The 26808-nt window shown below is 43.2% G+C and overlaps 3 protein-coding genes across 8 annotated transcripts in view; 2 read left to right on the top strand and 1 right to left on the bottom strand.

Moving 5' to 3' along the window:
• Positions 1 to 13576, top strand: part of LOC139550890 (cyclin-Y-like) — a 46159-nt gene extending 32583 nt beyond the window's left edge. For 3 of the 6 annotated variants that reach the window (XM_071362126.1, XM_071362127.1, XM_071362125.1), the window contains 11 exons: positions 3730 to 3804; positions 4554 to 4574; positions 5049 to 5083; positions 5208 to 5231; positions 5584 to 5678; positions 5790 to 5825; positions 5935 to 5992; positions 6137 to 6256; positions 8072 to 8238; positions 11727 to 11889; positions 12165 to 13576. In XM_071362126.1, the coding sequence (XP_071218227.1) occupies positions 3730 to 3804; positions 4554 to 4574; positions 5049 to 5083; positions 5208 to 5231; positions 5584 to 5678; positions 5790 to 5825; positions 5935 to 5992; positions 6137 to 6256; positions 8072 to 8238; positions 11727 to 11889; positions 12165 to 12281 (911 nt within the window). In that variant the 3' untranslated portion in view covers positions 12282 to 13576. The remainder of the gene's footprint in view (positions 1 to 3729; positions 3805 to 4553; positions 4575 to 5048; positions 5084 to 5207; positions 5232 to 5583; positions 5679 to 5789; positions 5826 to 5934; positions 5993 to 6136; positions 6257 to 8071; positions 8239 to 11726; positions 11890 to 12164) is intronic. The other 3 variants (XM_071362128.1, XM_071362129.1, XM_071362130.1) reach the window with 3 other exon arrangements.
• A 507-nt stretch (positions 13577 to 14083) lies between these two features.
• Positions 14084 to 16822, top strand: LOC139551345 (gap junction delta-4 protein-like). The gene is made up of 2 exons (XM_071362836.1): positions 14084 to 14540; positions 14821 to 16822. The coding sequence occupies exons 1-2, from the start codon at positions 14477 to 14479 to the stop codon at positions 16011 to 16013; spliced, it is 1257 nt and encodes a 418-aa protein (XP_071218937.1). The 5' UTR covers positions 14084 to 14476; the 3' UTR covers positions 16014 to 16822.
• A 6888-nt stretch (positions 16823 to 23710) lies between these two features.
• On the bottom strand, positions 23711 to 26305 carry LOC139550888 (frizzled-8-like). Its single transcript, XM_071362124.1, has one exon. The coding sequence runs from the start codon at positions 25982 to 25984 to the stop codon at positions 24230 to 24232; it is 1755 nt and encodes a 584-aa protein (XP_071218225.1). The 5' UTR covers positions 25985 to 26305; the 3' UTR covers positions 23711 to 24229.
• Between the last annotated feature and the right edge of the window lie 503 nt (positions 26306 to 26808).

Here is a 26808-nt window from a genome sequence, read left to right as displayed (position 1 = left end):
AATCCAGGCTGTGTCACATCCGGCCGTGATTGAGGTCCCGTAGGGCGGTGCACAATTGGCCCAGCATCGTCCGGGTTTGGCCGGGGTAGGCCGTCGTTGTAAATAAGAATTTGTTCTTAGCTGACTTACCTAGTTAAATAAAGGTCAAATAAAAAATAGTCTACAATTAAATGTTTTCATATTCAGCAAGAGGTTGTTTTCTTTCTCGCAAGACATTATGTTGTAACTTGAGGAACATGCCACTTCTGAGTTCTACTTGACAGATTATATTTTAGTTTGCATTTAAAATGATACGCTATTCCCTATGAGGCAGCCTATAGGGAGGAGATCAGAGACCTGGCAGTGTCGTGCCAGGACAACAACCTCACCCTCAATGTCAGCAAGACAAATGAGCTGATCGTGGACTACAGTAAACGGAGGGGCGAGCACACCCTTATTCACATCGATGGGACTTTAGTGGAGCGGGTCGAGAGCTTCAAGTTCCTCGGTGTCCACATCACTCAGGAATTAACATGGTCCACACACCCCCCCACAGTTGTGATGAAGGCACAACAATGTCTCATCCCCCTCAGGAGAATGAAAAGATTTGGAACGGGCCCTCAGATTCTCCAAAAATGATACAGAGAGCGTGTTGACTGGCTGAGGGCATGTTGACTGGCTGAGGGCATGTTGACTGGCTACATCACTGCTTTGTACGGCAACTGCAAGGCACCCGACCGCAAAGGCGCTACAGAGGGTGGTGAGTACGGCCAATTACATCACTGGGGCCGAGCTCCCTGTCATCCAGGACCTCTGTACCAGGTAGTGTCAGAGGAAACATTTTTCACTCCAGCCACCCAAGCCATAGACTGTTTTCTCTGCTACCGCTCTGCAAGCGGTACCAGTGCACCAAGTCTGGAACCAACAGGACCCTGAACAGCTTCTACCCCCAAGCCATAAGACTGCTAAACAAGGCTGCAAAATAGTTAATCAAATGGCTGTCCAGACTACCTGCGTTGACCCTTTTTTTTAAACTAACTTTCTTGCACTGACTCTGCACACAATCACACATACTGACACACACACGGACACACACCCTTGCACATTACACATGCATACTAATGCCACACACACACTTTCACACTCACCACATGCGCTGCTGCTACTGCTCTACATGCGCTGCTGCTGCAGATCAGTCTGTTACAGTGCATTCGTAAAGTATTCAGACCCCTTGACATTTTCCTTTTTTTTTTTACGTTACAGCCTTAATCTAAAATGGATTAAATTAAATAATAATCCTCAATCTACACACAATACCCCATAATGACAATGCAAAAATAGTTTTTAGACATTTTTACAAATGTATTAAAAATAAATACAAATATTACATTTACATAAGTATTCAGACCCTTTACTCAGTACTTTGAAACACATTTGGGTATGACGCTACAAGCTTGGCACACCTGTATCCTCTCAAGCTCTGTCAGGTTGGATGGGGAGCATCGTTGCACAGCTATTTTCAGGTCTCTCCATAGATGTTCGATTGGATTCAAGTCCAGGCTCTGACTGGGCCACTCAAGGACATTCAGAGACTTTTCCCGAAGTCACTCCTGTGTTGTCTTGGCTGTGTGTTTAGGGTCATTGTCCTGTTGGAATGTGAACCTTTGCCCCAGTCTTAGGTCCTGAGTGCTCTGGAGCAGGTTTTCATCAAGAATCTCTCTGTACTTTGCTCCGTTCATCTTTCCCTTCATCCTGACTACTCTCCCAGTCCCTACCGCTGAACCCACAGCATGATGCTGCCACCACCATGCTTCACTGTAGGGATGGTATTGGTCAGATGTGGTGCCTGGTTTCCTCCAGACGTGACGCTTTGCATTCAGGCCAAAGAAATCAATCTTGGTTCCATCAGACTGGAGAATCTTGTTTCTCATTTTCAGAGTCCTTTAGGGGCCTTTTGGCAAATTCCAAGTGGTCTGTTGTGCCTTTGTCTGGCCACTACCATAAATGCCTGATTGGTGGAGTGTTGCAGAGATGGTTGTCCTTCTGGAAGATTCTCCCATCTCCACAGAGGAACTCTGGTGCTCTGTCAGTGACCGTTGGGTTTTTGGTCACCTCCCTGACCAAGGCCCTTCTCCGTAGGGATGGTATTGGTCAGGTGATGAGTGGTGCCTGGTTTCCTCCAGGCACCACTCAGTTTGCTCAGTTTGGCCGGGCAGCCAGCTCTAGGAAGAGTCTTGGTGGTTCCAAACTACTTCCGTTTAAGAATGATGGAGGTCACTGTGTTCTTAGGGACCTTCAATGCTGCAGAAATGTTTTGGTACCCTTCCCCAGGTCTGTGCCTCAACACAATCCTGTCTCTGAGCTCTACGGGCAATTCCTTTGACCTCATGGCTTGGTCTTTGCTCTGACATGCACTGTCAACTGTGGGACCTTATATAGACAAGTGTGTGCCTTTTACAAATCATGTCCAATCAATTTAATTGACCACAGGTGGACTCCAAGTTGTGGAAACATCTCAAGGATGACCAATGGTAACAGGATGCACCTGAGCTCAATTTTGTGTCTCATTGCAAAGGGTCAGAATACTTATGTAAATAAGTTATTTAAGTTTTTATCAACATTTCAAAAATGTCTAAACCCTTTTTTTGCTTTGTCATTATGGGGTATTGTGTGTAGATTGAGACGTTTTAGAATAAGGTTGTAACTAGTGATGCACCGAAATAAAATGTTGGGCCAATTCTGATTATTTTCCTTGACAAAAAAAACAATACCGATATTTATTTAAATTTTTTGCTGCCTTTTAAGCATTCTAGTACAGTTAAATAGTTAACACACACACATGGATGCAGCGGTCTAAGGCATTGCATCTCAGTGCAAGAGGTGTCACTACAGTCCCTGGTTCGAATCCAGGCTGTATTACATCCGGCCGTGATTGGGAGTCCCATAGGGCGGCGCACAATTTGGCCCATCGTCGTCCGGGTTTGGCCGGGGTAGGTGACGGCCTAACTGACTTGCCTAGTTAAATAAAGGTTACACACACACACCACACTGACCAAAAAGTTATTTTGTTGCCATTTACGTATGTCTCCATTATCATAATCAAACCTATTTCTTTCACTTACTTGCTGTGCTGTTTCTTTGTTCAGTCGTTTCATTCTCAACCAGGATTTCTATGGAACACCGTTTGGGTCTTTGCGTGTCAAAAAAGATACTATTTAACACGTCAAATAAGCTTCTTGACCAATCAGGACCTGAATATGACTGCACGTCACATAATAATTTAACACGTTCCTTCATTTTTTACCTAGTTATTACACATTGATTACACTCGTATTTCATATGTCATGTATTTCATATGTCACAACGATTCATTGATACGTATGCTATGATGCTGGTAAAGTTGTCTCACGCACCTACAGTGCTGGTCATAAAAAATGTAATAAAAAGCTACCTAGCTAGCTAGCTCGCTTGTTATTCACTGTGTAGTTGCTCCCTCATGTCACTTTTTATTTTAACTCTGCATTGTTGGAAAATTACCCTTAAGTAAGCATTTCATTGTTAGTCTACGCCTGTTGTTTACGAAGCGTGTGACAAATACATTTTGATTAGATTGATTTATTCCACTACTTTTGACCAGGAACTACTTTTGCAGTGCACTATAAAGGAAATTGGGTGCCATTTGGGACTTATACCATAGTCGATATTGCTTACAATGACATCCAGTAACTGACAGTGATTTTGTTTTCACAGAGTTGAACATGGAGTACAACCCCTCTGACCATCCTCGGGCCAGCACAATATTCCTCAGTAAATCTCAGCCGGGTGGTGAGTTGGTCTCAATAAATCAATGAATCTCAGACTCTTTGGAATCCCTCAACAGGTGCATTTAACATGGACTTTATCTAAGGCCATTAGGGAAGACCAAGGGTTTTCCTGATCATGTGACCTGATCAAGAAAAAAACACAGGTTTATTAGTGAAAACTCCTGGCCCCGTATTCATAAAGCATCTCAGTGTAGGGATCCGTATTGCCTTTTAGATCATAATGAATACGATTACATGGACGGGGGACCTGATCCTAGATCAGCACACCGACTCTGAGACGCTTGATACAAACGGCAGTACAGTATAACCTCTAACACAATACAATACAAAATATGCTATTACAATCCCAGATCACACAGCTTCCATTGAACACAGTCAGCTTTGATCTCTGTGGTAATATATGCCTTGCCCTGGGGTGTTTCACTAGCAGTACCAGCAGCCTCTGTGGATTCTCATACTATCACACTATTACTGTGTTTTTCTCTGATAAATATGGGCATTTTACTAGGAACAATGCCTGCTTATGACTGATTTGAAGAACTTTTGGGTCATGCTTAGTTGTGTTATACTGTAACAAGACAGTACTGGCAGCAGAGCAGGTTAAGTGACACCATTGTCCAGAATCGAAGCCGCATCAAAGAAAAGGTGACATTTGATACACACCCATGTGTTAAAGTGAGAGCCAATGATAGTTGTGTGTTTTTGAGTTGGACAGGTAAATTAAGTAGATGGATTTTGGTTCTCTTTCAGTGGAGTTGCCTAGCAAAAATGGTGAGTATAAGCTCAGGCTACTGTATGTCACGGAGTGCTTCTGCTTCCCCCTAGCTGCAGAGTGGAGTCTGTCTATAATGTTCTCAGTGTCTAACCAGCATTAGGGGGGAATCCTAGCTTCCACTTAAGTGAATGCTTTACTTTAATAGTTAGGTCAAAATGTTACTTGACATTAATGCGTATGTGGAAGTTAGGACTTGCCTTTGTGACTAACCAGCTCTGATAATGTGATATTAACCGCGTTGTCCTCTTTGTGCACACTTTGAAATGCTTCTCTCTGTACAAGTTTGTCGCAAATATTCCAGGTAGGATCCATAGAAGCCTTTCTGTTTCAGTGCAGCATGTCTTGCTGATCATGCTGGCAAATCTACCATGATGCTTTTTTTCCTATTGCTTTATGTAATTTCTAGGTTAATGCTGATAACCAAGGATCAAAGCCTTTCTCGCTCTTTCTCTTTTTATCTCTCTGTTAAGTGCGTGAAAAAAGAAAGAGCCTCTTCATCAATCATGTGAGTATTAAATGCTTATTAAATATAGGCATCTATATTATTTCATGATGTTGGAAAGTTAGTCTTTGTAGCTGATTCATAATGTATGAATTGCCCATGATAATTCCTTGTGTTGTTTTACAAGTTAACACACATTGACGAGTCAAAGGTAATGTACAACATTATGTCCTCCATGGATCCATTGTTGCAACTCATGTGACATCCTGTTAAATGAATATAGTTAGTGCCGGCTTGCATCATTCATGGTAACGTGTTAGGAGTGAAGAAATCTCTGCATTATTGTAAGTGATTAACAGTCCTTAGATAGCCGATACATTATTGCATTTCATGTCTTCATTTGTCATGCATGTCCATCGCGTGCTCCGTTTGACCAAGTTGCCTACTGTAGAAACCTTATTTCATGTATCAATATGCCCTCTAATAACAGCATGCCCTCTAACAGTCAGCTCTTGTATTTGTAGCCATATATGTGTATTTGTAATTCTATTTCATTATCGTAGCATGGATCAAGGAGACGAAAACACAGCTCCTGTTCCACCATCTTCCTAGATGACAACACTGTCAGTCAGCCCAACCTTAAATTCACCATCAAATGGTGAGTATATGTCCCAGTTACATTTTCACGAGTTGACGTATGGGACAGTACAGAAAGTCCAGAAAGTTATGACAAATGCCTCAACCACGACCTGTTTTTCCTTCTCTACAGTGTATCCCTTGCAATATATTACCATATAAAGAACAGGTAAGAATACCCTATCACTTTGAGCAAGCAATGCCTTGAATGGAGAGTTTGGCTAGCTAGTGTAACAGTTCAGTAAAACAGTTGACCTTTCCTGAATGGCCTGTTTCAGGGACACAGATGGAGGAATGCAGCAAGACATTTTTGACGAGAAGCTTCACCCTCTCTCGGTAATAGCCGAAGCAATCCGTGCATGTGTTCATATTGACCCACTGTGTTTATGCGTGCATGCATGTATGACTCTATAAATGTAGTTTTTATACTCTGTGTTTATACTCTGTTCATAAAGCCTTCACGTTCTTCTACTCTCACAGAAATCAGAAGTGCCGTCTGACTATGACAAACACAACCCAGAGCAGAAACAGATCTACCGCTTCGTCCGGATGCTGTTCAGCGCTGCTCAGCTCACTGCAGAATGTGCCATTGTTACACTGGTAAAGGAGGAGGATGGTTGACTCCCTTGTTTGTGTCCCAAATGGCACCCTATAACCTATTTAGTGCACTACTTTTGACCAGGGCCCATAGGTATATATAGGGAATAGGTTGCCAGAAGAAGCCTCCTAACTAACCTGTGTCTGTAGGCTGCTGGCAGGCAGATTCAGAGACTGTCAAGAGCAGCAGTGGAGGAAAACTAGGCCAACCGCCAGCGGCCAAAGCCAGTAAGCCACTGAGTCATCAATGTACAGTACAAGGCCTGCAGCTAATACTCTACTGCCTGTGGAATGCACAGTCGGTCTGCAACCAGAGCAGAGAAACTACTCTACTGCCTGTGGAATACACAGTCGGTCTGCAACCAGAGCAGAGAAACTACTCTACTGCCTGTGGAATACACAGTCGGTCTGCAGCCAGAGCAGAGAAACTACTTTACTGCCTGTGGAATACACAGTCGGTCTGCAACCAGAGCAGAGAAACTACTCTACTGCCTGTGGAATACACAGTCCGTCTGCAGCCAGAGCAGAGAAACTACTCTACTGCCTGTGGAATACACAGTCGGTCTGCAGCCAGAGCAGAGAAACTACTCTACTGCCTGTGGAATACACAGTCGGTCTGCAGCCAGAGCAGAGAAACTACTCTACTGCCTGTGGAATACACAGTCGGTCTGCAGCCAGAGCAGAGAAACTACTCTACTGCCTGTGGAATACACAGTCGGTCTGCAACCAGAGCAGAGAAACTACTCTACTGCCTGTGGAATACACAGTCGGTCTGCAGCCAGAGCAGAGAAACTACTCTACTGCCTGTGGAATACACAGTCGGTCTGCAGCCAGAGCAGAGAAACTACTCTACTGCCTGTGGAATACACAGTCGGTCTGCAACCAGAGCAGAGAAACTACTCTACTGCCTGTGGAATACACAGTCGGTCTGCAGCCAGAGCAGAGAAACTACTCTACTGCCTGTGGAATACACAGTCGGTCTGCAGCCAGAGCAGAGAAACTACTCTACTGCCTGTGGAATACACAGTCGGTCTGCAGCCAGAGCAGAGAAACTACTCTACTGCCTGTGGAATACACAAGTCGGTCTGCAGCCAGAGCAGAGAAACTACTCTACTGCCTGTGGAATACACAGTCGGTCTGCAACCAGAGCAGAGAAACTACTCTACTGCCTGTGGAATACACAGTCGGTCTGCAGCCAGAGCAGAGAAACTACTCTACTGCCTGTGGAATACACAGTCGGTCTGCAGCCAGAGCAGAGAAACTACTCTACTGCCTGTGGAATACACAGTCGGTCTGCAGCCAGAGCAGAGAAACTACTCTATGCCTGTGGAATACACAGTCGGTCTGCAGCCAGAGCAGAGAAACTACTCTACTGCCTGTGGAATACACAGTCGGTCTGCAGCCAGAGCAGAGAAGGGCTAATGTCAGAATCGGAGAAACGCATTTTCCACACACCACGTGACATTTCGATGCACCAATGTTGTGACCTTGTCTTCAATTTACACACATCCTTGGCTTGTCTCCTGAGATCATCCTGAGAGCGCACTGGGGGCTGAAGCGAGCTGTGAGAGAGGGAGTAGGGATGGGGGTGTGTTGTGTGCCTCGGGTGAGGATCAGTGGGGTTGAGGGGGAGGTCACTGTATGATTCAAGCTTGAGATACGGGTCAGATTTTGAACATGGCTCTGTGTGTGCATTATCAGGAGATTAACATACTATTTAGGGAATAGGGTTCCATTTGGGTTGTAACCAATATCACAAAGGTAGTGGCCTCAATTACCTCATGACTTTAGTATTCATTTTCCCTTTGTGTTTTTTAGGTGTACGTTGAGAGGCTGCTGACGTATGCAGACATAGACATTGGCCCAGGGAACTGGAAGCGTATGTTGCTGGGAGCCATCCTGCTGGCATCTAAAGTCTGGGACGATCAGGCTGTGTGGAACGTAGACTACTGCCAGATCCTCAAAGACATCACCGTGGAGGACATGTGAGTTAATCAATCAATATATGGAACGTAGACTACTGCCAGATCCTCAGACATTTGTGTGTGTGATTATATACTTCAGTGTCTCACATGTTTGTGTCACATGTCTAGAGTGTATGTCCATGACTGGAATGGGAACATGATACATTTTATTTTCAGGATGTTATTTTCAACAGGGACTCTTCTCTTCTGCCGGCTAATTGTAGCTGACCTGTTTTGCTGCTTGCATTTTAAAGTACACTTTTTCTGAATAAATGCTTAAACTTAAAGCTTTACTCATTTATGGCTGACATTGGACCACATTTTGAAATCAAAAGCATATACACTGCCGGTCAAAAGTTTTAGAACACCTACTCATTCAAGGGTTTTTCATTATTTTTACTATTTTCTACATTGTAGAATAATAGTGAAGACATCAAAACTATGAAATAACACATGGAGTCATGTACAGTCGTGGCCAAAAGTTTTGAGAATGACACAAATATTAATTTCCACAAAGTTTGCTGCTTCAGGGTCTTTAGATATTTTTGTCAGATGTTACTATGGAATACTGAAGTATAATTACAAGCATTTCATAAGTGTCAAAGGCTTTTATTGACAATTACATGAAGTTGATGCAAAGAGTCAATATTTGCAGTGTTGACCCTTCTTTTTCAATACCTCTGCAATCCGCCCTGGCATGCTGTCAATTAACTTCTGGACCACATTCTGACTGATGGCAGCCCATTCTTGCATAATCAAAGCTTGGAGTTTGTCAGAATTTGTGGGGTTTTGTTTGTCCACCCGCCTCTTGAGGATTGACCACAAGTTCTCAATGTAATTAATGTCTGGGGAATTTCCTTGCCATTGACCCAAAATATCGATGTTTTGTTCCCCGAGCCACTTAGTTATCACTTTTGCCTTATGGCAAGGTGCTCCATCATGCTGGAAAAGGCATTGTTCGTCACCAAACTGTACCTGGATGGTTGGGAGAAGTTGTTCTCGGAGGATGTGTTGGTACCATTCTTTATTCATGGTTGTGTTCTTAGGCAAAATTGTGAGTGAGCCCACTCCCTTGGCTGAGAAGCAACCCCACACATGAATGGTCTCAGAATGCTTTACTGTTGGCATGACACAGGACTGATGGTAGCGCTCACCTTGTCTTCTCCGCACAAGCTTTTTTCCGGATGCCCCAAACAATCGGAAAGGGGATTCATCAGAGAAAATGACTTCACCCAGTCCTCAGCAGTCCAAACCCTGTACCTTTTGCAGAATATCAGTCTGTGCCTGATGTTTTTCCTGGAGAGAAGTGGCTTCTTTGCTGCCCTTCTTGACACCAGGCCTTCCTCCAAAAGTCTTTGTCTCACTGTGCGTGCAGATGCACTCACACCTGCCAGCTGCCATTCCTGAGCAAGCTCTGTACTGGTGGTGCCCCGATCCCGCAGCTGAATCAACTTTAGGAGATGGTCCTGGCGCTTGCTGGACTTTCTTGGGCGCCCTGAAGCCTTCTTCAAAACAATTGAACCGCTCTCCTTGAAGTTCTTGATCCGATAAATGGTTGATTTAGGTGCAATCTTACTGGCAGCAATATCCTTGCCTGTGAAGCCCTTTTTGTGCAAAGCAATGATGACGGCATGTGTTTCCTTGCAGGTAACTGTGGTTGACAGAGGAAGAACAATGATTCCAAGCACCACCCTTTTGAAGCTTCCAGTCTGTTATTCGAACTCAATCAGCATGACAGAGTGATCTCCAGCCTTGTCCTCGTCAACACTCACACCTGTGTTAACGAGAGAATCACTGACATGATGTCAGCTGGTCCTTTTGTGGCAGGGCTGAAATGCAGTGGCAATGTTTTTGGGGGATTCAGTTCATTCGCATGGCAAAGAGGGACTGCAATTAATTGCAATTCATCTGATCACTCCTCATAACATTCTGGAGTATATGCAAATTGGCATCAAACAAACTGAGGCAGCAGACAAAATTAATATTTGTCTCATTCTCAAAACTTTTGGCCAAGACTGTAGTAACCAAAGTAGTGTTAAACAAATCTAAATATATTTGAGATTCTTCAATGTAGACAGCCTTTTGCCTTGATGACAGCTTTGCACACTCTTCGGCTTTCTCTCAACCAGCTTCATGAGGTAGTCCCCTGGAATGCATTTAAATTAATAGGTGTGGCTTCTTAAAAGTTAATATGACATTTCTTTCCTCATTAATGAGTTGGTACACGGTAGGGGTGGTATACAGAAGATAGCCATATTTGGTAAAAGACTAAGTCTATATTATGGCAAGAACGGCTCAAATAACCAAAGAGAAATGACAGTCCATTACTTTAAGACATGAAGATCAGTCAATAAGGAACATTTTGAAAGTTTCTTCAAGTGCAGTTGCAAAAACCATCAAGCGCTATGATGAAACTGGCTCTCATGAGGACCACCACAGGAATGGAAGACTCAGAGTTACCTCTGCTACAGAGGATAAGTTCATTAGAGTTACCAGCCTCAGAAATTGCAGCCCAAAGAAATGCTTCATAGAGTTCAAGTAAAAGACACATCTCAACATCAACTGTTCAGAGGAGACTGTGTGAATCAGGCCTTCAGGGTGGAATTGCTGCAAAGAAACCACTACTAAAGGACGCCAATAAGAACAAGAGACTTTCTTGGGCCAAGAAACACGAGCGATGGACATTATACCGGTGGAAATGTGTCCTTTGGTCTGTAGTCCAAATTGGAGCTTTTTGGTTCCAACCGCTGTGTCTTTGTGAGACGCGGTGTGAGTGAACGGATGATCTCTGCATGTGTGTTTCCCACTGTAAAGCATGGAGGAGGTGGTGTTATGTTGTGGGGTGCTTTGCTGGTGACACTGTCTGATTTATTTTGAATTCAATGCACACTTAACCAGCATGGCTACCACAGCATTCTGCAGCGATACACCATCCCATCTGGTTTGCGCTTAGTCCCACTACCATTTGTTTTTCAACAAGACAATGACCCAACAAACCTCCAGGCTGTGTTAGGGCTATTTGACCAAGGAGAGTGATGGAGTGCTGCATCAGATGACCTGGCATCCACAATCCCCCGACCACAACCAAATTGAGATGGTTTGGGATGAGTTGAACTGCAGATTGAAGGAAAAACAGCCAACAAGTGCTCAGCATATGTGGGAACTCCTTCTAGACTGTTGGAAAAGCATTCCAGGTGAAGCTGGTGAAGCTGGTTGAATGCCAAGAGTGTGCAAAGCTGTCATCAAGGCAAAGGGTGGCTATTTGAAGAATCTCAAATATAAAATATATTTTAATTTGTTTAACACTTTTTTTTGGTTAACACATAATACAATGAATAGGTGTTCTAAAACCTTTGACCGGTACTGTACATTCATGGTTTTACACCAATGTTTTGGATACATGCCCCTAATATGTTGGTTTTGATCTCTAGGACAGTGAGCTGTCTATGTAACAGTGCTACCAATTGTTGTGAAAATAAACGTATTTTCTCACCTTTTTTTCTGAACAGGAACGAGCTGGAGCGTCAGTTTTTGGAGCTTCTTCAGTTCAACATCAACGTTCCGTCTAGTGTTTATGCCAAGTATTACTTTGACCTGCGCTCGCTGTCAGAGACCAACAACCTGAGCTTCCCTCTGGAGCCCCTGAGCCAGGACAAAGCCCAGCGACTAGAGGTGAGCCACCACATTTATTTCTAAAGCTCTTTTTACATCAGCAGCTGTCACAAAGTGATTTTATAGTAGAGCACTTTCTGACTACTGCTGATCTGAAAAAATTGCTTTAGAAAAAACATTTGATAGATTGATGGCAGATGCTCCTCTTAATAGCAATGGTTTGACATTTGGGCCTGAAGATGTAGTCTATGCCAGAAGGTCAATAACAATTCAGTTCAAGTGAGACATCTGAGTTTGTTTAGTGATTCATGTTTTTTTTTTTTTTGTTCCTGCAGGCGATCTCGAGGTTGTGTGACGACAAGTACAAGGATGCCAGGAGAGCTGGCAAGAAGCGCTCTGCGAGCGTAGACAACCTGGTCGGAGTGCGATGGGTCCCTGCCATCCTCTCCTAACAACCAGGAACATAGACCAGACCTGAGACTGGGCCTCAGGCCAGCATGGTGACATGCTAGGCTTTTACCTAGCAAAATTCTAGTAACTTTCCGAAAATTCCCAGTTTTTCTAGAAATCCTGCTTGGAAGATTCCCGGAATCAGCAGGAAATCTAGAATCTTCCGATCTGGATTTCTCGAAAACCTGAGAATTTGGTGGAAGTTATAGAAATTCTGCAACCCTAACCTAGACAGAAAGACTTTGTCCTCATCACAGATAGATGCCTTTTCAGTGCTGCTGCTCCTGTAACACAGAAGGAAGAACTCTCTACAGGACTGCTACTTCACTGACTGTTAAGAAAAAGAAAGCTTCTTTGTGATATAAAATAAAGAGTTGACTGTTCAGAGAGCTCATGACATCACAGCTTCCTGTGGACAGAAGTAGCCAGATGATCACCGTGGCAACATGAGCTTTATGCGTTGTAGCAGCAAACCAAGAGAGAAGTGGTCAGAAAACAAAATGTCAATGTCAGATAAAATAGCCTTCTAGCTGTGCAGGCGTTTCTACTTGAGATCTACATACACATTCCAGAATCATTTAGTTCTTAATGAACACAATTATTTTGTTAATGTTCAAACAAGTTGCCCATATTTAATACCTTTCCACTAGTGTACAGTTACTGTACCTCCCAATACCTAGAATGTGTTATTCAAATCTGCAGCTAAAATCCTAATTGAAAGCTTTTGGAGATATGGGAGTGATTTTTAGCTACTGTGAATGTGTCATCCACAGGATTCAAAGTAGGTTATGTTGACAAGAAAGCAACCAATGAAAGGATAGAAATGGGTTGTCATACTTGCTACACTGTAGAGCATGACTTGTGTTTTTTGTCTCAGAACTCTGGATGTTTTAAGCTACAATGTTTTTTTTAAAGAACAACCTGAACCCTGAGCCAACTTATATATAATGTAGCTCCTTCAAACTTTATACAATTGGATTTTGTCTTTTAAACAATTATTTTTGATTCAAATATTAATATTGTTACATTCATGATGATCAACTTTTATTTGTGTTTTATCATTTGTCAAGAAGACCCTACTGACAACTGAAGCACTAGAATTGAATTATTTTGCTAATCAACGTTGTACAGCGTGTAAACAAGTATTAAAGTGATGATGAGATCATTAACTTAATTGTTAAATATTTATATGGAGGTGGTGATCCATGTTTATACTAAAAGAAAATTCCCTTGTATTCTTATTTTGTTATTTTTTTTTGTACAGTTAAACAGGCTACAAATAAATCTGAGGATAACACATTAGTGCATTTATTTCCAATCTGGTTGTCTGACACTTGTATTCATTTATTTTTATATGTGGAGAACTTGTTAAAGACTGTGTATGCTAATCACTAAATCACCCTATTACCAGTGTATCTGTAGCCAATGGAAATGCTAGCTAGTTAACTGTGCGCTAGTAGAGGGACAGAAGCTATACTGTTACATAGCCAGCATGGAGTAGCAGAGTTGTGTCCCAAATGGCACCCTAATCCTTATATAGTACACTACTTTTGACCAGGGACCATAGGCTCTGGTCAAAAGTAGTGCACTATACAGGGAATGGGGTGCCATTTGGGACGCACACAACTGTCATTAATCACTCAGCTATTTACGCATGAAACTTGACGTTCATGGTCAGGAGGTTCATGGATATTGAGGCTCATGGCTAAGACCACCACCATTTGGGCACAGAGCTACATTCTCATAATTGTCCAATAATCTTTAACCTGGTAACCTTCAATTTGAATAACATTATAGTCACTATGCTACTCTGAGTTCATGTAGACCCAACCAGTTGTCTGAGCTCAGTGTATTTTGTTGAAATATCCTAGCAATGCTTTGATGGTAACATGATTTTGGCGTGATGATAATAATAGCGCAGAGAGGTCCCTGGCGTCTTGTCACTAAGCTGTTTATAACACTTGAGAGAGATCTATAGTTTAGTGGACACACACACACACTGGGGAACAGCTAGGGAACTTATGCTGGAGCCACTTGTCTACAACTCAATGAGACCGTTGATTTTGAATTGGACTGAATTGAATCGAAGTGAATTGGTTGAATTGAACTGGATTGATCAGACTGAAATAGACCCTCGCTGAGTAACCTGGATTGGAGGAAGGTATACAGACCGTGGGATGAGCTGCTTGTTTACACCATGGAGAAAACGCGCCTAATGGAAATGCTATTTATTACTTTCAATCACAACGTCACTTTCCTGGGTAGGTAGACATAATGTGCATGGTATATGTATGGGATAGTTGATGTTTCTCGGGCCTTTATGCAACATATTTTTGAGTGCAGTCAGACCATTAAATTGCTTATCTAGATTCACAGGTTTTCCGCACCAACAAAATGTTTAGGGGAGAGTGCGATGGTCTTTTGATAGTTAATGTTACTAGCAAATAGCTTTGTTTTCAATATTGGTGTCTAACGTTAAAATTGTGTGTGTGTGTGTGTGTGTGTGTAAGTGAATATTTAATTGATTGGCTCTTTATGCAGGGAAGATGTGGTTGATCTTAATGGTGGTCCTGAGACTACTTATCCTCCTGTTCTCTGGCTATCCCCTCTTCCGGGACGAGCAGGAGCGCTTTGTGTGCAACACCATCCAGCCGGGCTGCACCAACGTCTGCTTCGACGGCTTTGCTCCCCTCTCCCTCTTCCGCTTCTGGCTGTTCCAACTGATCATGCTCTGTCTCCCTCACATGATGTTCATTTCGTATATAGTCCACAAAGTATCGTCAGCTCTTCGTATCGGAGGGAACTATTCCCCCGGCAGCAGAAGTCCGGTAGGGGCTCTGTGTACCCATCAACATTCCCTACCAAAAGGGACGCCTAACTTTCTAAGTGCCTACCTCCTGGACCTGCTACTACGTATCTTACTGGAGGCAGCGTTCAGTGCCGGACAGTACTACCTCTATGGCTTCTCTGTCCCCAGGCGCTTCCAGTGCTATGAGTCCCCCTGTACGTCCATGGTGGAGTGCTACATATCCAGCCCCACAGAGAAGACCATCATGCTCAACTTCATGCTGGGGGCTGCCTCCCTGTCTCTGCTACTGAGTCTGGCAGACTTGATGTGCTCAGTGCAGCGCATGGTGACACAGGGGAGGAGAGAGGAGAAGCTGAAGGAGGGCGGACTGTTCATGAATGGAGGAGTTGGGGAGGATATTGAAGTCCTGTACGCCCAGAACGCTCTCAAAACTGTCCTAAAGAGAAGTCACATTGACAAACCGACCTCGAGGTGTATCCCAAACAGTGACCTTTCACACGGACGAGTGAGAATAAACAATGAGACCCAGGTAAGGGTGGCTGCCCCACCCCTGCAGGGGAGAAGGCCGCCAAGGAGAGCTGCAAGGATGGAGCCTCCACCGCCATTTCAGCCCATCCCTATGGGTGCTCCATCGAACGGTCGCTTTGTTCATCCAAACCACATCTCCCATTCATCTCCAGTCCCCCTCTCCCGGCGGTTAGAGAGAAACCAAGTGGTAGTCTCGCGCCAGTCTACCCCCTCGCCAATGAACAGTAGCCGGAGGCACGGCTGCTACAACGTGGTAGACACAACACTCCTGGAGCAGCATTATGATAGTGCAGAGTCCCGTGATAGGCTCCAGGAAGAAGTCATCCTGCAGGAAGTGGGGGTAAGGGGCACCTCAAGCTCCTCCAGTGGTTCTTCTTCCTCGTCAGATGCGCAATAAAGTTTGTATTTTAATTGTTTAAATGTACTTAATTCTATGCAAGGGCGAAACACAACAGTGACTGTCTTTTTTTTAGTTAAACATCATTGATGATTTACTCATTACTTACACTTGAATTAATTTCCCCCCTGAATGTAATAATGGGCTATACATTGCATTTAGCTGTTGTGACTTTATACTTAGTGAACACATTCTGTCTATAGAGCTGTTTGTGTTGGCTTACAGAATTAGAATGAGTGATTCAAACAATGCCAGTTGACCTTCAAGAACAATGGTGGCAGCACACAGCTGTTGTTCAGCTCAAATGTTTTTTCATTGGCTTCACCAACAACAGTCAAGACTGACATGCTCCGACCCAACCGAAGCCAACGTCACTTGGAGAACTGAGGGTAACAAAGGAACATTACTCTGCTGTGGCATCCAAGGAAACCATAGACCCAAGAGAGACCTTGGGAGAGGTCAATGGCCTTAATAAAGGAGGCCAGTGATGGAAGACTTAGGGTTGATGTGAATGGAAGAGCACCTGACTCCTAGACAAATACACAAGGGCAGAGATTCAATCCAAGGTGCGTTGCAGGGAAGTGCACTGTACTGTCAACAAATGTTCCCGACGTTTGCGTGGATGACTGCTCAAGTGTACATTACCTTAAATTAAAAGTCAAGCACAATGCGCTTCTCTACAATGCGCTTTGGATTGAATCCTTGCCAAAGCCTTCATACAGTATAGCAGTAGTGTAGGATTTCAAACGATCTTGATTTTTTTTTTTTCTACTTTGTTTTATCTTTTAAATAAATCATTTCAACTACCATAGGGATTTATGTGTTCTGTTTTTTAAGTGAATGTACAGACTATATTAAACATTTTAGTACACATGGGACTGCCATAATTATTACCTTCTTTGAAATCAGGGCCGTAACCAGGGTTTGAGTTTTAGTGAGGTTCGGAATATACAGTATATATATTTTTTTAAATGCTATTTGGAGAACAGCAAAAACAAGTAAAAATTATCCCAGCCATTATCACTTGGGCAGATGTAGGTTCATTCACATCAGTCGATCTACAGACACATAGCCTATTAGCTATACAATTGTAATGTTATACCCCTGAAAGGGAGGAAATATGAGGAAATGATTCACACTGACACGTAGCATCAGCGACAAAGCAAAAACGTATTACATTTGTAGAACGGCGTTTGCATTTTAATGTAGGCATATTGGGAGGATGGGCCATATGGAGATGTTCATATTGAAACATATCTTGTTTTTTTTAAGGTACTAACTTTGATAAGATTAGTCCACATTTTCTCAGGGGACCACACATGTTTGGGAACTATTATACGAACCACTCTCTGTCTCTGCTTCTGCCAGCATGCATTGCAGCCTGCGTCAGTCTCACCATTGAGCGCCACGTCACTGTCTGTCTCATTAGCCAAGTCTCTGTAAAGCAAAGTTATTATGAGCTGTTTTTTGCTCCTGCTGAGGTACTCTGTTTAGCGTTAGCTTCTTACTTCATCCTTCTAGCTGGCTAAGTAATAGACCTACCAAAGCCCTTCAACATCAATGCAATATAAGTCTCTGCCAGCAGCTAGCCACTTGACTGACTGACATGCACTACATGCCCAAAAGTATGTGGACACCTGCTAGTCGAAAATTTCATTCAAAATCATGGGCATTAATATGGAGTTGGTTCCCCCCCTTTGCTGATATAACAGCCTCTACTCTTCTGGGAAAGCTTTCCACTAGATGTTAGAACATTGCTGTGTGGACTTGCTTCCATTCAGCCACGAGCATAAGTGAGGTCGTGGCACTGATGTTGGGCGATTAGGCCTGGCTCGCAGTTGGCGTTCAAATTCATCCCAAAGGTGCTCAATGTAGTTGAGGTCAGGGCTCTGTGCACGCCATTAAAGTTCTTCCACACCAATCTCGACAAACCATTTCTGTATGGACCTCGCTTTGTGCACTTGGGCATTGTCATGCTGGAACAGGAAAGGGCCTTCCCCAAACTGCTGCCACAAAGTTGGAAGTACAGAATCTTCTAGAATGTCATTGTATGCTGTTGCGTTAAGATTTCCCTTTACTGAAACTAAGGGGCCTAGCCCGAACCATGAACAACAGCCCCAGACTGTTATTCTTCCTCCACCAAAAATTACAGTTGGCATTATGCATTGGGGCAGGTAGCGTTCTCCTGGAATTCGTTGTGGGACTGCCAGATGGCGAAGCGTGATTCATCACTCTAGAAATATGCATTTCCATTGCTTCAGAGTCCAATGGCGGCGAACTTTGAACCACTGCAGCCGAGTGACATTGCGCATGGTGATCTTAGGCTTGTGTGCGGCTGCTCGGGCTGCTCGGCCACTCGGCAGTCCCGTTCTGTGAGCTTGTGTGGCCTAACACTTTTGTGTGGTCTACCACTTTTGTGTGGACCTACCACTTTGTGGCTGAGCCGTTGTTGCGCCTAGAAGTTCCCACTTCACAATAACAGCTTTTACAGTTGATGAGGGCAGCTCTAACAGGGCAAAAATTTGAATCTGACAAACTGACTTGTTGGAAAGGTGGCGATGCCACTTTGAAAGTCACTGAGCTTTTTAGTAAGGCCATGGCTGTGTGCTTTATTTTATGCAACTGCTGTTGCTGAAATAGCCAAATTCACTCATTTGAAGGGGTGTCCATATACTTTTGTATATACTGTATAGTGTATCTATAAGCGACTATTTACCAGTTGTGCACTCATTCTCCAAGAGTCGGTTTTTGTTTGTTTGTTTCTTTAGGGGATGTCTGTAGACATTGGAGTCGTGGGATATTTTTTAAATAGCTTTTTGTCCGGCATCTCCCAAATACACTGTCAGCAGTAGTTACCTATTGATCTGACTGTGAACTGGGGTAGGTCGTTTCAAGTCTCAGGGCCTCGCCCTGTGCCTCGAGAGGGCGGACTTACTGCCGTTTGAGAGAGTGGCGAATTTGTTGCAAAAAAAGGCAAATCCGGTGGAGAAGGCGAACATAACGAACAAATCACTGTTTGTGATTCCACTCCTTCACAAAGAGGCAGGCGCCATTATAAATCAGTCAGATCAAGAATATAAGCATTCTGAGTTATCAACGCTGGGAGCAATATTTAGATGTTGACCCGTAATAGATTTTATTGTTTTTATTTATTTTATTTCACCATTATTTAACCAGGTAGGCTAGTTGAGAACAAGTTCTCATTTACAACTGCGACCTGGCCAAGATAAAGCAAAGCAGTGCGACACAAACAACAACACAGAGTTACACATGGAATAAACAAACATACAGTCAATAATACAATAGAAAAAGTCTATATACAATGTGTGCAAATGAGGTAGGATAAGGGAGGTAAGGCAATAAATAGGCCACAGTGGCAAAATAATTACAAACATAGCAATTAAACACTGGAGTGATAGATGTGCAGAAGATGAGTGTGCAAGTAGAGATACTGGGGTGCAAAGGAGCAAAATAATTGGGGATGTATTGGGATGGGGATGGGGATGAGGTAGTTGGATGGGCTATTTACAGATGAGCTATGTACAGGTGCAGTGATCTGTGAGCTGCTCTGACAGCTGGTGCTTAAAGCTAGTGAGGGAGATATGAGTCTCCAGCTTCAGTGATTTTTACAGTTCGTTCCAGTCATTGGCAGCAGAGAACTGGAAGGAAAGGCGGCCGAAGTAGGAATTGGCTTTGGGGGTGACCAGTGAAATATACCTGCTGGAGCGCGTGCTACGGGTGGGTGCTGCTATGGTGACCAGGGAGCTGAGATAAGGCAGGGCTTTACCTAGCAAAAACGTATAGATGACCTGGAGCCAGTGGGTTTGGTGATGAATATGAAGCGAGGGCCAGCTAACAAGAGCATACAGGTTGCAGTGGTTGGTAGTATATGGGACTTTGGTGACAAAACGGATGGCACTGTGATAGACTGCATCCAATTTGCTGAGTGTACAATATATATTATTGTTTTTACAAAGAATGACCGCCGGACCTCGGTGTCCTCACACGTAATAGTTACAGCCATGTTTGAAATCCATTTAAACAACTGAGGGTCTAATAATGTCTGAATAAGTAAGTGTAAGCCATACTGACCTCCTCTGGTAGATGTATGAAAGTGCAGATGAAAAGAAGAACCACCTTGCCAGAGATGAAAGGCGAAATCTATGGACATTTCTCTATGTGTACATGTACATACTTTTCCTTAGTTGAATAGTAAAATAGTAAATTATAAAAAATTTCTTACAATGTGTTAAATCATAAAATGTTCTATGAATTCGTTTAGCAAACATAATGTTCAGTGTCCAGGGGAAAGGGAAAACAGTGAAAATAAGAAATTAGCTCCTTCCGGTCATTGGCTCCTATTCCCCTGATTGATCCACTGTTCATTTGCCTCCCATATGGAACCCTATTCCATATACTATGGGCCTTGGTCAAAAGTGCACTATAAATGGAACAGGGTGCCATTTTGGAAGAATTCCTCATGTAAAAATGCTACACCCATCAATGGCCCTACATGCTGTACCTAGAGCACTCCGATCTCATGGGTGAATGAAACTGGTGATAGACATTAACATAATAGAACATCAAAAATCTCTAAAAAATATTGACTGCCAATGCCGAGCTTACTTTTCACCTTTAGACAGATCAGTAGGATTATATGCTTGTTGTCCTTGGTGACAGAAAAAATCCATTCCTTTGATGTTGTCAGACTAAATGTACATGAAAAAATATCACTAGATACAATGGACCGTTCCCAGCAAGCCTACTGGGTAGTAGTCATTAGTGCACACCATCAAAACATAGCTAACCGTTTTCCAAAAGAAAACAAAAACGATCGATTCGTATAGGACAAAGTCAGGTGGTCCCTCCATGTTTCAGTATGTTTTCTTCAGTTTAGTGCCTAGTGAATATGACTGTTGTGTAAGGGAAATAAGTGGAGACTGTATTGAGGAATTGTACATTGAGCTAGTAACACTTTATCGGAGTAGAGGCAGCATGAATGATGTACGACTCTGTTTGAAAATATAGTGGGGAAGGAGTTAGAGAGCCTGCTTTTCTGCTGGTTGCTTACAAAACAACAGAGGAAGATCAGCTGGCCAATGAATAAGTGAGAACTGAATAAAACACTTGCTTTAATGTTTTTGTTGCAGCATCATTATGGAATTGTATCGATATTGGCAAATCTACTGTATATACAATGCTCTGTATAGGTTTGGATTTTCCGCCACTGGGTGTTTAACTGTGAGCGTCATCTTACTTCTGTATTCAATTTAAAACAGATGTATCTCAATCAATGACAGAAAACCAATTGAATCAGTAGACAAAGACACCATTCAATGTGCTTTACCAGTTCAGGGGGATGGGGGGTTAAATGGGATACCATGTTTTCGTCCTAAATGGCACCTTATTCCCTACGTATTGCTTTACTTTTGACCAAGGCCATTTGGCTCTGGTCAAAAGTAGTGAACTATAGGGAATAGGGTGCCATTTGGGACGCCTTCTTTGGACGGCCTCCTGTTTATCTTGGCAGGAGGTGGATCCGGTGTGACCTCCATGACCTCATTTCCTCTGTTGATTTTTACTGGGGGCTGCAGTATAATAGGGTGCCATTTGGGACGATGGCACCCTACCAACCTCTAACTTTGTCTCTGAGCTGAATACTAGTTGTGACCACTTGTTTGTCCACCATACATGATATTGTTGTGAATAGGCTATAGGCCTACCAACTGTTTAACATTTTATTGGAATATCAATGACTTATAATTGGCATTGGGAAAAAATGTGTTATTTATTAACATTCACATTTATTGAGTGCTCATTACAGGCTTGTTGAAAGCTTGTAACACAGAGGAAGGTCCCCCAAAAAGCTGGTAGCACAGGAAGGGCCTAAATCTTTTCAAAGACTCCAGTCACCCAAGTCATTGACTGTTCTCTCTGATACCACACCGCAAGCGGGACCGGAGAGCCAATTGTAGGTCCAAAAGGCTCCTTAACAGCTTTTACCCCCAAGCCATAAGACTGCTGAACAATTAATCAAATAGCTACCCGGACTATTTACATTGACCCCCGCATAGTCATTTTACCCCTACCTACATATACAAATGACCTCGACTAACCTGTACCCCCGCACATTGACTCAGTACCGGTACCCCCCTCGTTATAGTTATTTTATTGTGTTACTTTTTATTTAATTTTTTACTTTAGTTTATTTTGTAAATATTTCCATAACTCTATTTTTTTAACTGCATTGTTGGTTAGGGGTTGTAAGTAAGCATACTACACCTGTTGTATTTGGCGCATGAGACAAAAACAATTTTATTTTAATTATTTTTCCACAAGGTGGCGGTATGATGTTATTGAGCTGCAGTAGCCTATCTGAAGCGTTGCTCCTGCTCTCATGAAGCTGCCTTGGCTTAATGAAGTTGCAGATACAACTTTAACTTAAGTCAGGATGCAGTTTATCAAGTAGAATGAGAGACATGACCACTGGGTCCCAATAACATCATGCTGTAAAATCCCTGTTTGGGTGAACAGTTTTTAAAAATAGATAAGTCAATTATTTGTGATGAACACTACATCTCCTGAATGTCCAAATTAACAAAAACAGTTATATGTATTTGCAAATATATTTTTATTTTGTATTATTATATATATGGATATTGGATCAACACAAACATGCCCCTCTGCGTAAAAGTAAACACGGGCTTCATTTTTTAAGGCTTGAGATTCTTTACACCAAGGTCTCGCTCTAAAAATGAGTGTTTTCGCCACAAGCTGGGGTCCTATTTGCAGTTTTCACATGCAACAGTGTCTCTATGCTTTTAAGAAGATAAGCAAGCTGTTTAAGCGCTTTCAGAGTAAACCGACCACACACTGGGACGTAATTACCTTCTAACGGGGAAGGCAGAGGGTCGGTCTAGTGGGCCTAGCTTGTTTGTTAATGCGTCCCAAATGGCACCCTATTCCCCATATAGTGCGCTACTTTGACCAGGACACATATGGCTCTGGTCAAAAGTAGTGCACTATAGGGAATAGGTTGCCCTTTGGGAACCAGTTCTACTGTCCCACTCCCTCACTGTCTGACATCTTAATTATCAGGCCTAGGGCATCTTGACAGTAAGATGGGGCACCCAACCAATTATGCACACCAGTGGGTATCCTGAACTCTGCCCCACACAAACTTCAATAAGAATAGTAGTAGAATCTTTATCATTTCATATTCATATGAGGTCAGTGCCACGTCCATGCAGAGTCTGATGGCCTGCCTACACTTTATTCAAGCGAGGCCTAGGCAGTATTTGACGTTTCACTGGGTCGTCAGTATTAATTGGGGGCAGAAGACGCAAGGCTTGTAACATAATTGTCGCACAGAGGGGTTCCCTCGAGAGAGGATTACTCAAACAGACCACCTGTAAGGCTTTCATTGCCATTGCAATGTTATTCCGAATCCTTCCCGTGGTCGCATCTACAATACGTAAAAGTGTACTGTTTTCACCAATGCTACCCAAAAGGAACCCAATCTCCATACACAAGTAGGCATACGTTTCTATGAATTATAACTGTTTGACAATTTATGAATATGCTTTCTAACTTATCCAAAAATCTATTCTCATAGCAGGAAGACAACAAAAGCTAAAAGTAAATTTGCTAAATGTAGCCTACAGCTTTGGCACAGAATGACTACCAAGACGCACAGGTTAGAATTTTATACAAATTGTTTTATTCTCAAAATAAAGATCTTCTATCAAAGTTAATTATACACATTTACAATCTCGTATAGGCCTACATTTTATATACAAATGTACAATGTTTTAACATGAATAATTATATAAATACATTAAGCACCAACAAAACCCGTATGAGACAGCATACTTCAAACCATCTTTGCTGAGCTAATTTTATAGGTTAAAATGAGACAAAGCCAAGTCATTCTTTCGAATTAATAAATGGTGTGTTTAAGACAATATGGTTATTTGTAATAAGGAATAGAACAGTAGATATAACCTTGAATTTCCGCCTATCGAAAATCTCACTGTATTGTGTATGTCATTGAACTGGTCCTCAACAGTAAGCATAGAATCACATCTCATTATATGGTTCTAAACTGGCTGCGGGTCTCATTGAGTAAGAAGAGAAATCATTAGGTGCTCGTTAATGTGTTCATTTGAACACGCTGATGGACAATCCCAACATAATTAGATGTCCATTCTTCCTTTTCAAACTCGAGACAATGGCATCTGTTTGGGACAAGAGGCAGAGCTCGCAGTGCCAGACCTCCACGTCAGTCCCGTGCTAACGTCACTGTACATTGACCCGCTCGTGGTCTTGCTGGCCCAACAGCAGCGGGTGCAAAATTTCCTCCAGGATTCTAGAGTTTTCCCCGACCAGACCCACGCGCCGGACGTGATGCCAACCAAAAGGCACATGAAATATTTGAGCATGAACACAGCGTAGTCTGGCTTTTGCATTTCATGCTCCGACAAGCAGGAACAGTTATTGGTTATTTCCCAAGTCTGTCTGTTGTGCTGCTCATAGAAGTAACAGGCTACTATAATCGTGGCTGGGACAGTGTAAAGCACTGTAAAAATACCTATCCTGATCATCAGTCTCTCCAACTTGTCTGTTTTCGTCCCTCCTTGCTTTATAACACTCCGGATCCGGAACAGTGACACAAACCCAGCCAGGAGAAACATAGTCCCAATGAACAGATAGATAACCAACGGCGCCAAAACAAAGCCCCGGAGGTTATCCAAGTTCTGATTGCCAACGTAGCATATTCCAGCCACAGGGTCCCCGTCCACTGAACTCAACGCTAACACAGCTATTGATTTCATGCTGGGTATCAGCCAGGCAGCTAAATGAAAATACTGTGAGTAACTGGCTATGGCCTCATTCCCCCACTTCATCCCCGCAGCCAGAAACCAAGTAAGGGACAGAATAACCCACCAAATAGAACTTGCCATGCCGAAGAAGTAGATGAGTAGAAATACAATGGTACAAAGCGCAGGGCCGGTGGTCTCGTAGTGGATGTGTTCGGTATCATGCTCCATGTTACAAGCCACTTGTTCATGTCCAGCAATTAGTCTGACAATGTAGCCGACGGAGACAAACATGTAACAAGCAGAGAGGAAAATAATGGGTCGCTCCGGATATTTGAACCGCTCCATGTCGATTAAAAAAGTTGCCACTGTTGCAAAAGTGGAGATAAAACATAACACGGACCATAGTCCTATCCAGAATGCAGTAAATGTCCTTTCGTCTTGGGAGAAGTAAGGATTGTGGCAGGGCATGGCACAGTTCAGAGTCTGTCCCGTTTTAACTCTGTTATATAGAGGATGACTGTCACTGTTGACTTGAACCATGGGCGCGCGGCAGTGACACCGGGGTTCGCAGGGAGAACTCGGAGGTTTGTGTTTACTAGGAACATTCGAACGCCCGTGTCCATTCTTCTTTCGTGGGTTTATTGGTTTAACGGGGCGGTTTGTGGGCTTTGCAACAACTGGAGAAACAGTCGTTGTCTCGCTTCTGTTATAGTCCATACACAATGTATCTTGGTTACCCTGCACTGGTAAAACATCGCATCTCATTCTGTCTGGCCACGGGAACCCGTACTGCCTCATCAAAGGCGCGCAGCCTGCCTTGGCTCTCTCGCAGACACTCCGACACGGCGGCAGGGGCTTCTTGTAGTCCTCCAGGCAAATAGGAGTGTACATGCTACAGAGAAAGAACTTCAGGTCCGGAGAACACTTGATTTCCACCAGGGGCCAAAACTGGTGCACCTCCAGCCCTGCCTCGTCCTGTGTGTCGTGATTGAACTGGTTGGGCATGTAGGTGTAGTTGTAGCCAATTCCTTTGCATAGAGGCACGGATATCTCCTGGCATTGTAGCTCCTTCGCCGCGGCGCAGCTCGACCTGTGTAGAACGAGTGCAAAAAGCATGCACCACCCCAGCAACTGGCACTCCATCCTCATTCACTGTTGAATTCGTCTGCTTAAAAGTGCCAGCGAACTTGCGCTTGCAAGTAGGCTGTAGAGTCCGATTATTCCAGAGATGCGGGTAAACTCATCCTTGGCGCTGACGGTGTTTTGGGGGATAAGCAAGCCGTCGGGTGTCTTCTGGCTGGTAAAAATGTTAGGGAATCCACACATCACACCGCTTATTCTATGTTTACGTTATTTTGTAAAAAACTACCACTCTTCTCCGTCTGCTGTGGACTGTTGACTGACAGAATATAATTTACGCACCGATATCTCCATTTGGCACCACCGTTATTTCGCTCGCTCTGCATGTTAACAGTTGTTGGCGAATGCATTTAATGGAATATATCTGGAGGGAGGCGCAGCGAAGTCACTCCCCCTATCGGAGCGTCTAATCACAGAGCGACAGGGGCGGGGAACTAGGAAAGTCAATCAAGTGTTTTTCAAAAGTGTTTGTTTACATTTTCCCCTCTATAGAATATTTTTAATTGCTTGGTCTTTGTTTACTCCTCCTCCCCCGTACAAAGCGACGCATAACGAGTTATTAAATGAGGGGGAGGAGTTTATTGAGTGAATTGAATTGGACTTTTACATTAAATTGTGGCTAAATTAACTAACATATGCTTCCGAGAACATTGTTGCCATTTGATTCGTTGCATTGCACTCCTTGGGTAACGATAGGCCTTATTAGACTACAGTGTATGCATTTTCACATTCAACATGATATTTACATTTCAGTCAATCATGGATACAATTATTTGAGAAAGACCGGTTTATCTGTGATTGGAAGGTGTATCTGTGATTTAAAGGAACACATT

The sequence above is a fragment of the Salvelinus alpinus genome, chromosome 23 (assembly GCF_045679555.1).
Source record: "Salvelinus alpinus chromosome 23, SLU_Salpinus.1, whole genome shotgun sequence".
Lineage (NCBI taxonomy): Eukaryota > Metazoa > Chordata > Actinopteri > Salmoniformes > Salmonidae > Salvelinus > Salvelinus alpinus.
The sequence above is the reverse complement of the archived record's forward strand: the minus strand, read 5'-3'. Positions and strand labels throughout refer to the sequence as shown.

Excerpts from the sequence above, each read along its gene's own strand:
- LOC139551345 (XM_071362836.1), top strand. The coding sequence starts at position 14,477 with ATGGAGAAAACGCGCCTAATGGAAATGCTATTTATTACTTTCAATCAC. Across the intron at positions 14,541-14,820 it reads TCACAACGTCACTTTCCTGG|GGAAGATGTGGTTGATCTTA; the intron begins GTAGGTAGACAT and ends CTCTTTATGCAG.
- LOC139550888 (XM_071362124.1), bottom strand. The coding sequence starts at position 25,984 with ATGAGGATGGAGTGCCAGTTGCTGGGGTGGTGCATGCTTTTTGCACTC.